General features: G+C 36.0%; 2 protein-coding genes across 2 annotated transcripts; one reads left to right on the top strand and one right to left on the bottom strand.

The window, feature by feature from the left end:
• Positions 1–66: 66 nt before the first annotated feature.
• LOC122398112 (phospholipase ABHD3) lies at positions 67–7,602 on the top strand. The gene is made up of 7 exons (XM_043397715.1): positions 67–957; positions 3,931–4,100; positions 5,145–5,355; positions 5,541–5,653; positions 6,003–6,240; positions 6,328–6,493; positions 6,579–7,602. Exons 1-7 carry the CDS (start codon positions 856–858, stop codon positions 6,758–6,760), a joined length of 1,182 nt encoding a protein of 393 aa, XP_043253650.1. The 5' UTR covers positions 67–855; the 3' UTR covers positions 6,761–7,602.
• A 215-nt stretch (positions 7,603–7,817) lies between these two features.
• On the bottom strand, positions 7,818–12,972 carry LOC122398127 (prolyl endopeptidase). Its single transcript, XM_043397749.1, has 14 exons — positions 12,873–12,972; positions 12,176–12,389; positions 11,981–12,098; positions 11,538–11,761; positions 11,287–11,474; positions 10,977–11,202; positions 10,678–10,837; positions 10,400–10,600; positions 10,135–10,317; positions 9,946–10,059; positions 9,727–9,875; positions 8,512–8,724; positions 8,119–8,443; positions 7,818–8,028 (listed from the first exon to the last, which is right to left on the bottom strand). Exons 2-14 carry the CDS (start codon positions 12,256–12,258, stop codon positions 7,963–7,965), a joined length of 2,250 nt encoding a protein of 749 aa, XP_043253684.1. The 5' UTR covers positions 12,259–12,389; positions 12,873–12,972; the 3' UTR covers positions 7,818–7,962.
• Between the last annotated feature and the right edge of the window lie 319 nt (positions 12,973–13,291).

The raw sequence follows: 13,291 nt of genomic DNA, 5'->3' as shown, positions 1-13,291 counted from the left end.
GGCCGAACACCCTGTATACATTGCACGAACGATCGCGATTAAACGCGAGCAGTCGTCGGCTCTCCGTCGCGTTCGTTACGTGTAAACGCGGCTTCATTGGTCAGACTAAAACTGCATCGTCTCAAAGCAAGACACTATTTCGGTCATTAAACTCGGTAGATCGCTAACGGCCCTCTCGCTCGAAAGATTACCGTATATTCGCGGATCACGCCGATATCCGAAAGTTGAAAGTCACGCTGATATCATTTCGAGGAATAAAATGGCGGCAAACGTCATAACCAAAAAATTCCAAACGCCTTTGCGTCGCGGCGTTGTCGGAAAATACGAATGTAATTAGTTTCCACTTTGTACTATGTATGTGTAACGATTGTCACCCCACGATGACCGCGTTTACACTCTGCGACGACAGTGGATTGGTCGAAACAAGTGCAGCTGCATTACGAGTGCCGATACAAAAGTTCACGTTGTCGTTACGTAACTCGTTACACACCGTGGGCACGGCTCGTGTATTCGCAGCGCGGCGTGCATGTAGGTTGGCATCGATGATGCGCGTTTTATAAGTGTGGGAGCGGATCCGCTGGTGCGCGCGCGAACGAAACTCGGCTGTATCTATAGTCTATACGTCTGTACAGCACCGCGGCTATCGGTACCGGTCGCTCGGCTAGTAAGCTAGTTGGCCATCCAATTATTTGAACGTCATGCGCGCGGACGCGCGAATCTGTACGAAAGCTTCACGATCGGTTGTTGGCTACCGGCATTCGACGGGCAAGGATTGTCAACGGTCCTGACGATCAACGGCGTTTACGTCGTAACAGTGCCGGGACAGTCAGTTGAACGTATCGATAGAGTATAACGATGCTGAACGTGCTCGAGCCACTGCTCGACATCCCAACGGCCTACTACGGGGCGCTACTGGGCGTCGGATTCTGCGTATATTATCTTTTCGAAGTCGTCAAAGTGAGTAAGCCCGGCGCATCTATTTCCCTCCTAACCGTCTTGTAAATTCATCTTGGCCGAAAAAATGTCCTGTCGGGCGTGAATCTACACACGAACGAGCGAACAAGTTAATGACTGTCCACGAACCATCTACGTAATTGGTTACTGAACGTATCGACCGTGCAAACTGTTCCATTATTTATATGGTCGTAGAAGAACGAGTGAGCTGTCGTTCGTAACGTTTTTGTTAACATAGCATTGTTTCCGCGTTAAGAATGAATTTTCCTTAATGATTGTAATTTTTATGACAAGAGAAGATTGTAGCTTGCAGATCGACCGTGGTTCTAGAACTTACGTCTCACTCTGCCTGTAACTAGGGCGTATATAAATAATGCGAAATTGATAAATATCGGTGAAGAAAAATATTGCGAGATTAATAAGTACCGGTGAATAAATTTCCACGGTAATGGTTGCACGCGGTGATTTTTTTTCTTTTTTGTTTTTAAGCTTCGTACAAATTTCAAATTAAACCGTAGTAGAGCCGTTATCGTTTATCCGCAGACTTTTAACCTTCATTAAGCTCAATCAACGCCGCGTTTGGTTCGAAGTCACGCGTATATCGTGTCTGCCTTGATTCTATTGAAGATATCGTTTTAACAGTTAAGAAATTTCGCTCGCGGAATTTGAAACCTTCAATTTATTTTCGTACCGGTGAAATTGACGGGTTATTGACACCGACTAGCCGGTGCATACGACCGTCCAGACGTTCTTTGATTTGCAATCGGAGAAATAAAAAGTCTAATTGACGGCACAGGATTGATTCAATAGTCACCATATTTGATACTTGTTAAACGTACATCAGCATTAATTGTCTCGCAATTGTCGTGCTTTTTTTTTTTGCCTGCGATTATCAATCCGTCCTCGATGCAGTAAACTCGTAAATAAAAAAAGTTTTATGATTTAGAAACTATGTAGAAATTTTTTGATAATTTCACCCATACTCGATAGGAAATATGATTTTTAATTCTAGTGTGCCTTGTATGAACAGAATAATAATAATAAAAAAACTATCGTCACGCGTGTAATTCATCGTCAAGTTCATTGCCCGATAAACTTTTATTCGGAAAGGCATTTATTGAGACAAAATCGGGTTCATCGTCTGCGATTTGTTTGCCTCGGTGCTCGCTATATTGGCACGACTGTCTCGAATTATCGAGTGGCTCCAAAGTACGAAAAATTTTTCTTTCGTCTTATCGCGCGCTTTAAGTGTCTGAAATGCTTAACTCTGATATATTATCAGGATTTCCGCGATATGAATAGTTCGAACTCTTGTACGACCCTTCGTAGCCAGTACGAGCCACGAGGAGATGCATGATTTATTAATTTGACCTTAAAACTCCGAGGCACTCGCCCCGGACGAATTGCGCGCGGGTCAGTGCGTGTACGCGCGCGAGTGCGCGCTAGCCAGTTCCCGCAAACACACACGCAAACGCCGGAACAGGTAACATCGCACGCACCAAATAGCCAGTCGTCAAGAATAATACAATGTTTGAATAGACGGATTTATTGGTACATCTAATTCGTCGTACGAGAGGCCAGGACAGCTTCGAATCATTTTTGCGATTCAAAAGAAACTTTTATGATTTAAAAACAATCGAGCACGAGCGTAGTAACGAAAGATGAAAATCGACTGTAAGTGCGAAATTAACCCCCCACTGACACACTGGGTCTTTTAAGGCAGCGACTCTCAACGCGAACTGGGGCAAAAGAAATTACTTGCACTTGTTTAATTATTTATTTATCAAAAATCTGATGGATTAAAAATTAACCAATCTCTACTATTGTCCTTTGCTCGCGAGTGGTTCTATTTTCGAGAAAATCGGGTTTGAGTATTTATTAAGGACTCGTGCACTTAACCTGCAATCTGTAGAGTTCACAAACAATGTCATGGCAATTAATACCGTGATAGCTTGTCCACTTCTGCTAAGATCGAGCTATCTATTGGTATAACTACCGTTTCTGAAGCTGTTGCAACGATAAGATACACCGATAGCTGAAGAAGCCCTTCACAAATTACGTCATGTTTTGAATGGACTCGATATCATATTAAATATTTATCGGCTCGAAATTTACCCTATGAAAAATTTTATTTTGCTTGGTTCAAAAGTTGAGAACCACTGGCCTGGCCATACCGAATCATCATTCTGGATTTCTGCTTCACCGGTCGTCTCATCAATTTCGTGATATGTTTTCCTCCCCAACGACAAATGCTACCGTGTCCTCGGCGCTTCTTGCAATTAGATCGAACAAGATACGTCTTTCAAATTTTCTTCTGTGCTGCTAATAGATGTTAACCACTAATCCCAGGTACCAGAGGCAGCAAAAAGTAGAGTTACGACCTCTAGAGGAAGATTATTGGACGACTTCTTATCACAAAGTTACAATAATCCAAAGATTAATTTTTTTTAATCTAGAGATCTTAATTCCCAAAAAGAAAAAAAAAATAGATAAAATCTGCTTTCATTAATTTCTGAGAAAACTGCTTGTAACGCTTTATTTGACTGCCATCAAGAGGAAATAATCCACGTTGCGCTCGTTATTCCTCTGATAGGCTATCAACATGATACGTTGCGTCAACAAGTAACGAAGAATTCTTTCTTCTTTATTAACTCGAGCATTGTCTTCTAAAAGAACTTGCAACGATCTTCTTGTTCCTTATTAATTATATGCTGATAAAAAGCGTCGACTATTGAACAAAATTCAAGTAAATATATTAATTTGTGCTATCGTCATATATGTGAGGTGTCTCGATAAAAATATTACACGAACAGTGGATTATTTACCCTCCTCCCTTTCAAGAACAACTAAATTATGTGATTTGTAACACCGCACTAATTTACGTAGTACGCGTACCATAAGTTGAGAGTCGCGATAGTTTTGTTCGTTTCTTGTACCGATCGATAGAAATAACGAGCTATTCCGTACTTATTTCAGACGCCGATGCTGGTATGCGCGAATGGGCCGTTCCGATCGTTCTTAGAAGATCGTGTACCACTTGTCAGGAACAAATTTTGGCCGACGTTATGGTGCTTCGAATCAAGAGCACAAACTATTATAGCGAGTCTTCTCAGATCGCGAATCATGCCACCAATTCACTATCGCAGGTTGGTAAGTTTACCTTTAACCTCACAGTTACGAAAAAAAGATATAAAGAAAAATACACGCAAAGTTATTTATGGAGAAGGTGTTAAACGAAAAGATATCGTACGTTTTTTCAAGATCAGTTCCTCGTGTCGTTATAAGTCAAAAGGTTCCCTTCTATTTTGCAATCTGAGGTTTCGTTATCGAGATGTAAGCAATCCAAGTATTTCCGTGTGTGAATATCATGCACGTTCATGTCTCTTTCTCGTGTGTAAGCGTAACCAGCTGATTGGAATATAATTGGCACATAAAGATTGAAGTCGTATCAGTAAACTTTAATTGCTGACGTTTCGGTAACGAAGCTTCAGATTACAAAATGGTGAACGGCATTTCGGTTTATCTTCTAATAGCGTTTCCATTAACACCAAATAAGGAAAGTAGTGCATATAAATATACGTCCGATGTGACATTGTTACCTTCGGTTCAAGTGCAGATCATGCATGTTTGCCATTTCGGTATTTGCATAACCTGTCATTACCGATTCAGACGCGAATTATCGAAGATACGTATTAAAAACTTTCCAAACGTATGTTTTCATTATGAAGATGCATTGGATCGATTCAAGCGCATTAGAAAATAGTGTTTACATAACAGACGGCAAGGTCGTGCACGAGGCAAAAAATATTACTTTCAAACAGTTTACGATAGACTACACTTTACCATAAAAGTTACTAGGATACAAAGACGAATGTAACTAGAAAAAAAGTTCTATCGTATATATGTTTAACCTTGATTATGAACCTTTTATCTTATTTTCGTATGCTAAATTCGTTTCTGAAGCCCACAAGCCGTGGAATCCAAGTCATTTGGAATCTCCCAAAAAGTTTATGACTCACAACCTGGACCGGCGAATTACTTATGACTCAGCCCGGTATAATATTATTGCTTCTTACGTCACACAATTTTCTAAACTAAAATTAATGGCCACTTGCATAAAAGTAAATGATTGCAAGCTATTTACCGCGGCCACGTGAGTTTCTTGTTCTAATTAATTAATTGTTGCACAGAGAAATCCTAACCTTGTCGGACGGAGGTGAAGTGGCACTGGATTGGGCAGAAGAGGGAAGCTCCGCTACTTCGCCCATAGTGATTATTTTGCCAGGACTTACCGGTGCAAGCCAAGCGGAATACATCAAGTGTCTTGTCTCGTCTGCAAAAAAAGTCGGCATACGATGCGTAATCTTCAACAACAGAGGATTAGGAGGCGTGGAACTGAAGGTACGACGAAACCATTTTTCTTTTGCCTTGTGCGGCTTACGAACTGTAACAATAAAATAAAAAACTCCTATAACATCCTATAATCAAACATTCTATCCATAAAGCTATTTGCATGCGTGATCCCCGATTTATTTTGAGCAGTGTGTTACTAAAAGAAACTGTAACTGGTGATCACGTGATTGCAGACTCCACGAATGTATTGCGCGGCAAACAGCGACGATTTGTCCGAGGTTATCGAACACGTAAAAAAACTAAATCCTCAAGTACCGCTTGGAGCGACGGGAATCTCGATGGGAGGGTACGAATGCCATCTTATACGCATAAATTATTTATTATGCCGAATCGAAATCAATTGGCCGCTCAAGGACTCCGTGGAATTTTCCCACCTTTACGCGTTTGGCCACACCCCCCACTACTTCGTGTTTCGTGTCGACGCAAACTTAACCTGTAGCTGTTTGGCGCGCATTCTTTATCCCGCGAACAGAGTGGCAATCTGAGAAATCGTAAAACTAAAAATCACCACGCCCGAGGTGATTCGTCACCAGAGAACTGGCGTCCTGAGTGGTCAATTAATTTCGATCTGGTCAGAGCCAATCACGGAGCAAGATATAACGTGACAATGTTTCTTATCGGGCGTCTATTTACAGATTAATTCTAGGTAATTATTTAGCTCAACAAGGAGTAATGGCGAGCGGTAAACTGAGGGGATGCTTTCTAATCTCTGTACCGTGGAATGTTTTCGCCGCGACGAAAAATACGGAAGAGAATTATTTTAATTTAATGATAAATAAATATTTGGCTGGAACGCTTCGCAAGAACATAGAGCGTTTACATTCCGCGACGGATGCAGGCTTCTTTGATGTCGATATTGACACGCTTCTTAAAGTAAGCTTAACAAATTCAGTCCGTTCGTGTAAAAACTCTACAGGCATTATCCTATTAACTGGAATAACACCTTCCCTTATTTGTTAGAGTCAAACCGTGCGAGAGTTTGATTCGCATTTTACGGTGAAACAGTTTGGCTACAGAGACGTGGAGGAATACTATTCTAATGCTACCATACATGATAAATTACATTTGATTGATGTACCGTTATTATGCCTTAGCGCTGCTGATGACCCATTTCAACCAGTTCAAGGTAATTCGCTTTGCCACATTTTAGTATTTTACTGTCCAAGGCAATAGTTTTATGAAATTAATATCCTCTTTTTTTAAATAATCAGCTATTCCTTTGAAAGAAATATCGGAAACCAAGAAGGTAGCTGTCGTAGTAACATCACGCGGCGGCCATATTGGTTTCTTGGAGGGCATGTGGCCGGTCAAAGAGGAACAATATATAGGTAAACTGTTTTCACAATTTTTCAACGCGCTGTTTACTACCGATGTAGATCAGCAAATGTTGTGACGAACTTACAACTTAAATTTCAAGTCCATCTGTTGATATCAATTGTCTTGTCTGCGTTTGACCATTATGCGAGAACGATCACGTGCCATGATTTAGTCATATTCAGGGTACTGCACATGTGATGTTAGTAGTGATAAGAATTACAGAACTTTCATCGCTTTTATAAAAACATTTTTACCGACGGCTTATAAAGTATTAGTTAATAATCATATAGGTATAATTTTTTACAAAAGTATAAGCCGTTTAGGAACAAAATATACGTGTTCACTTACGCGTATATAATAGTGATGTTATATTTATTTTTAATACGAAGTGTTTATTACAAAACTTTTATAACTAATGTTTATTCGAATTGAAATAAACAAAATCGTAGTTTAAAACAATTATGAAAATCTATGCTTATGCACTGTGTTTGTGCGAGCTTTGCTTCATTGAGATACTATAAAAATTTATTGAAAGTGTAATATCATGATACGACTAAACGAATGTTTTATATTTATTTATATGTAAAATCACGATAAGCAGGTTTCTCATTTAAAGGAATAATAGAATCACCACAGTACATATGTCTAAATGCAACAAATTTACCAGTTTCATTATGTTTCAACAATTTTAATGTTGAATTAGATAATATAAAACACAAAATAGAATAGAAAGCCATTCGTAAGATCCAAATATCATTGAATGTGATACAGAAAGTAAAAAATTTAGATTCTACTACATTTTATATGTAATTTTTCCTTATAACATTATTAAGAAAAAAATGTTGACAAGGCGAATTTATTGATACCCGCATCGCATTATATCATATTTTTTATTTCTTTAATATTAGAAATATGTAAGACACCAAATACCAATGTCATACTTTAATAATGAAATGTATACTTAGTATTTAATAAAAATGTTATTTAGTATTTAATAAAAAAATTCATACATCGATTTTATTTGTTATTGAGTTCAATATTATTATTTATTCTAGCAAATCTAAAAAACAGTTATATAAGTTGGGTAAAGTACGAACACTAGTAAATTGCACAATATATTGTTATTTGTTGCGATAAAATTTTTCGTTTTATAAAATAATTTACGGACAAACATTTTTTAGAATATTTCAAGACAGTGTTTTGCAGAATGTTTTTAAATGCATTGAATGTATTGAATTATGTAAAAAATGTAAATAATATTAATATTCTCTTTATGTGTTACCATACGAATTCTAAGTTCAAAGATTTCACGATAAATGCTAAAATGTCAGTACTTTCGGCAATCTGAAATAATAAGAATTTTATAGTAAAAGGTATTAATAATAAAAAAAAAAAGATAACGGTTGTATATTTATGTAATGATTAAAAACTAACCACTTTCATAGTAGGTTTCCCACCTCCATGCCCGGACTTGGTATCTATTTTGATAAGTAAAGGATTTGTTTGTTGTGGTAATTTTCCAAGTGTACACTGCAGAGTTGCAATGAGTTTAAGACTATGCAATGGAACTACACGATCATCGTGATCTGCAGTCAATAATAACGTAGCTGGGTATTGTCCTTTCTCCGGGACCCGTACATTATGCAATGGGGAATATTTCAAAAGATTTTCAAAATGTTTCGGGTCGTCGGAGCTACCGTAATCGGATACCCATGCAGCGCCAATCGTGAACTTATGAAAACGCAACATATCCATCACTCTGCACGGCATATTTATATATAAAATTAAAGCTTTATAAAATATTACTAATCCGTTGTACCAACTTACCCGACTTGAGCAACCGCAGCGCCAAAAAGATCAGGTCTTTGATTTATACATGCAGCGATCAACAGACCTCCGTTACTGCCACCTAAGATGCTTAATTTTGAAGATGTGGTATAACGATTATCAATGAGATACTCGGCAGCACCTTGGAAATCATCAAATACATTCTGTTTGTTAAAAAATCGTCCACCGTTATGCCACTTTTCGCCGTATTCGCTAAAATAAATTATCACATTCTGTGTAGTAAATAGTATTATACAATGAGTTAAAAGAGTCTTCGTTTCGTCATTGTAGTGACCAACTATTTCTCTCTAAAACGTCTCCCTGTTTCATAGTATGCGGAGTTGTTTGGTCACATTGTGTAAGAATCGAATCCTTCAGTTTTATCGCTGTGCACTTCAGATCGCTACTTCACTTACAAATATATGACTATGATTCAGTTTTTATGCGCAACTATATGTACTAACACTACTCACGTCATACAAAGTTTTAGATTACACCTTCTGATTGGATTTATTCAAAGTCACGTCACTTGTACGTCCGATTAAAAAATAAAATTATTTTTCACGCTAAACAGTACTGTGGTTTTAATCGTTCTTAAAATAACGCGCTTGCGATACGACTTTAATTAATAATTTTTATAAACGATTTGTGCGCTTTCAATTTTCAAAAGATGCGAACTCATTCTATTTATCTACAATATACAACATTGCAGAAATGAATTTCTTTACCGACTGTAGAATTTTCCCGAGAAATTGTTTTTTATTTCTTCATTTTATATTCGTTCTAGCTGCCCCTAAGGCACGGATCGAAAGATCAACTTTAATGACGTGTCTATCGACATTACCTAAACGAAATGTCAAAATTATATAATTTTTGTAACTTCGCGAGCTAATTGTAAACACATTTCTGATCTTTGTTTATTAACGTTCATCGGTCGTAAATTTTTCCCTGACGTGTCATTTAACCTTTGTGTGTTTACACTATTCTCAGAAATTGTATATCGTATGGAAACTTTCTTTAACCATAATTCTGCTAACTTTATCTTTAGCTTGCACTTAATACGTTACTAATTGAAAAATTTTAACTAACTTTCATTTAAGTTACTATTATTTTTCAAAATCTTTAAAATTGAAGAAAATCGAGACATTAGAAATGAAGCGTTCGGAGATTCTTTTGACCCACTGTATATTTAGTAACATTGTTTTCTTAGCTTACCCGCCACCACGAATATTTGCGACCGCCAGTACTCCATTTAAGTGCTGGACAAAAACTAGCTTTGTTACGCTAAACGTAGGTTGAATGCTTACATTGAAACCTCCATAACCACACAGTAAAGCTGGCATAGGGCTATGAACAACTGCATCCTAAATTAAATGTTCATTATTATCATACTTTGCTTTGTGCAAGCATAACAATAGTACTGTGAGTACCTACGTGCTTCATTATTATAAACATCGGAATCTTTGTACCATCTTTGCTTGTATAAAACTTTTGATCGATCTTGTACATACTTGGATCAAAGTGCTTCACTTTAATCTCTCGCAATACCTGTACACATACATAATCGTCTGATGTTCAAATTGTTGTTATTTCAAATATTTTCGTGAATTATATATCACTAACCTGCGGTTCTTCATCATTTTTAAGGTCAACTCGGTATATAATACCAGGAATTAAAACGGACGTGAACTGATAAAATATTTCGGAGTATTTTTTCTTCCCTGCTAAGCTAACTATCGTGCCTATATCCAATGGGAATGTTCTGATTATTTCGCCAGTTTTTAAACTATGTAATTGTAAAATGTTCTAGAATAAGAGAATTTGTAATGTTATTTATATAAATAATATTCCCACTCTTTTATTAAATCATTGTATCATCTATGTTCACCTTAACATCCTCGATGTAGCAAGCTACAAATTGATCATTATTAACTGCACAAGCCCAATCTAATACATTATTAGCGTGTTCTGGTAACAAATCGACCCACTGCTCTTCATTATAATCCAATAAATCTATAACTATTAATTTATAATTTGGAGCATTTTTGTTTGTCCGAAATATAGCCTTGGCGCCTTCATTCGTTACATACTGTACAGAATGAGTAGTTCAAGATAGTGAAAAGGTTAAAACTAAAGAAATAAATATGTATACTGCATATGACTAACTTCATAATCTGCTTCAAGTTTATGAACAACTTGCGTTAATTGTAATTTATCATTTAATTTTGCTCCTGGTTTCAATTCCGTAAAGTATACTAAATTATCTCTGCAATCCTTCACAGGCGTGATAATTAGCCATTTTCCACAATCAGAAACCTGTGCACCTCTAGTAATATGGGGAACACATACAACATAAAACCGAAAATTTTTACGAATGAATTACATTAAATTCGTATTGTTTATACGAAATAGTATTGCATTATCAGTAAATTTTATTAAAACATATCCTTAATTGTGCTACTCACATTCTCCACAATGGTTCTTCGGGAAATTCAACTACTACAACATCCTCTGATTGCTGTGTACCCACAATATGATAGCACAACTTTTGGTCTCTATTACCTTTTGTTTCAGAACCATCAACTTTGCCTTCCTGCTCAGGATAACATCCATAAAATATACCGCGATTATCATGAGTCCATGTTATAGGGGAATACTTGACTTTTTCCAGTATTTCTGGGTATTTTTCACCTGTATATAAATATTGTTTATAGAATGGCATAATAAATATTTCAATGTAAACATTTGCCCATAAGTAAACTATGTTGGTCTTACCAGTTTTTGTATTAATAAAATGAATCGTACACCAATCAGATCCGCTACTAGATAATCCATAAGCAAATATACTACCATCTTCGTTAAATTTGCTACTACTAATTGCCACAGTGCCATCTTCCGATAAAGTATTTGGGTCTAAAAACACCTTTGGTTCGCTGTGCAATGTATCTTGTACGTATAGAACACTAGAAGAATTAATATCCATGTATTATAGTAAGGTGATTGAATTAATGTTTTACACACGTTACCTTTGATTTTGTAAACCAGTATTCTTATAGAAATAATAATAATCCCCGTGTTTAGCTGGGCATGAATATTTTGGAAAATCCCACATTACTTTTAATCTATCACGAATGTCTTCGCGTGCCTTGCACGATGCTAAATATGGTTCAGTAATAGCATTTTGAGCATCAACGAATGCCTTGGTTTCTTCGGAATCAGGATCTTCCAGCCACCTATATGGGTCTGGCACCTAATAATAAGAATCATAAAATATGGTACTTCACACAGTCTATACATTATTTTCATACCTCGAACTAAATACAACTATGTATATTTAAATAACAATTAATAATGTATTATTTCACATCGATGAATAGTTTCAGAGAAATTCATAATTAATATTTATATACGCAAGTTTAAATATGGAGTTTATTAAAAAATGGTTATATATAGTTTTTCTTATTTTAACCTCGGTTCCATGATAATTATCGACAACGGCGTGATCACGATATGCTTCGGGATACTGCAAGATTTCCATTATTTTGCGGTTCGTTCTATGTATATTCCTTCGGTGAACGATTTGATTCCTAAACGTTTCACAGAAGAGTGTAATTGGATTTATCACGGTAATATCAATAAACAATTATGTTGAAAAAAATCTCACTTTGACGGACGAAAAAGACAATGGGTGAATAAATAGCGGGTGGTTACAAGTAATGAGTTCCAGTATACTATTTTCGATTTCATACAAACGAATTTCCTTTATCGTATTTGTAATTATCGGCACAGTTTATACAGTTGGTCTACTTTCCCAATTTTTCTGTTGCCGAGGTTTTATGCGAATTCACCAACAATGCAACCAAGAACATGGCGGAATCCTATACTCGTATAATGATTTAATGTATTCATGTAAGAATAATAGAATTACCACGAGGATTACGGAATCTAACCACGACTCTAATGTGGAATTCAATTTTATATACAATTAACTTATCTGGTATATTAAACTCGAGTTTTTTAGTCATGCTTCTAATATTTCAATTGTAAATAACGATGCCACTAATTACTATTTAATAATAAAATTAATGCCTCGTATCGATCGTTTTATAGTCAGTGCTATTTAGATATAATACGTCTATTTGTTTATTTGTACGAGAAAAATTTAACGAAAAAAGTAATTTAAATGCAACTATAGTTATAATTACAGTACGCATAAAATATTTTTAGAATTCAATTTATGTAAAAATTTAACATGTTTTTCGGTTTTAATCTTTTATCTCGGCCGTTATAAAATCGTCGTAGAATTTTTGTACGTATGTATGTCTATAGATATGTTTAAATATGTAAATGAGAATTATCACCTTATAATCGAGGTTGACTTAAATGACTGCAATTAAAGACAATTTGTGCAGCATAAGATAAAAGTCGTACGATTAACTAATGTAGAAAAGTGTTCTACGAAACGCAAAATAAACTGATTAGTTATATAAACGATACAAATCGGTATAGTTCGGAAATCATTTATCGTAATTGTAAGCATAAATTCAATAATAATGTTAGTACACTATACGGAAGGGTACAAGATATATTCTTATCAATTGGCCTTAATTACCCCTTCCTATAATAGAAGATAATAACTGACACGTAAACGTGACTTTTCACGAGAATGACTGAAAAACTAGAAATACAGTGTCGTATATGATATTAATATGTTTCAAAAAAGACAACGACAACAGGCGTGTACTAATTTTATTAAATTTCATAAAATTTAACAAATTAC

This window comes from Colletes gigas, unplaced genomic scaffold, assembly GCF_013123115.1.
Source record: "Colletes gigas isolate AHSC1104 unplaced genomic scaffold, ASM1312311v1 Colletes_gigas_Sc00011, whole genome shotgun sequence".
NCBI lineage: Eukaryota > Metazoa > Arthropoda > Insecta > Hymenoptera > Colletidae > Colletes > Colletes gigas.
This window is presented reverse-complemented; position numbering and strand designations above follow the sequence as displayed.

Bases quoted from the DNA above. Each gene is read 5' to 3' on its own strand.
- LOC122398112 (XM_043397715.1), top strand. From the start codon at position 856: ATGCTGAACGTGCTCGAGCCACTGCTCGACATCCCAACGGCCTACTAC. The intron at 5,356-5,540 runs GTACGACGAAAC...ACGTGATTGCAG, and splicing joins TAGGAGGCGTGGAACTGAAG to ACTCCACGAATGTATTGCGC. The intron at 6,241-6,327 runs GTAAGCTTAACA...CTTATTTGTTAG, and splicing joins ATATTGACACGCTTCTTAAA to AGTCAAACCGTGCGAGAGTT.
- LOC122398127 (XM_043397749.1), bottom strand. From the start codon at position 12,258: ATGAAATCGAAAATAGTATACTGGAACTCATTACTTGTAACCACCCGC. The intron at 10,601-10,677 runs GTTAGTCATATG...CATTCTGTACAG, and splicing joins AACTTGAAGCAGATTATGAA to TATGTAACGAATGAAGGCGC. The intron at 8,029-8,118 runs GTTAGTTTTTAA...TTATTATTTCAG, and splicing joins GGAAACCTACTATGAAAGTG to ATTGCCGAAAGTACTGACAT.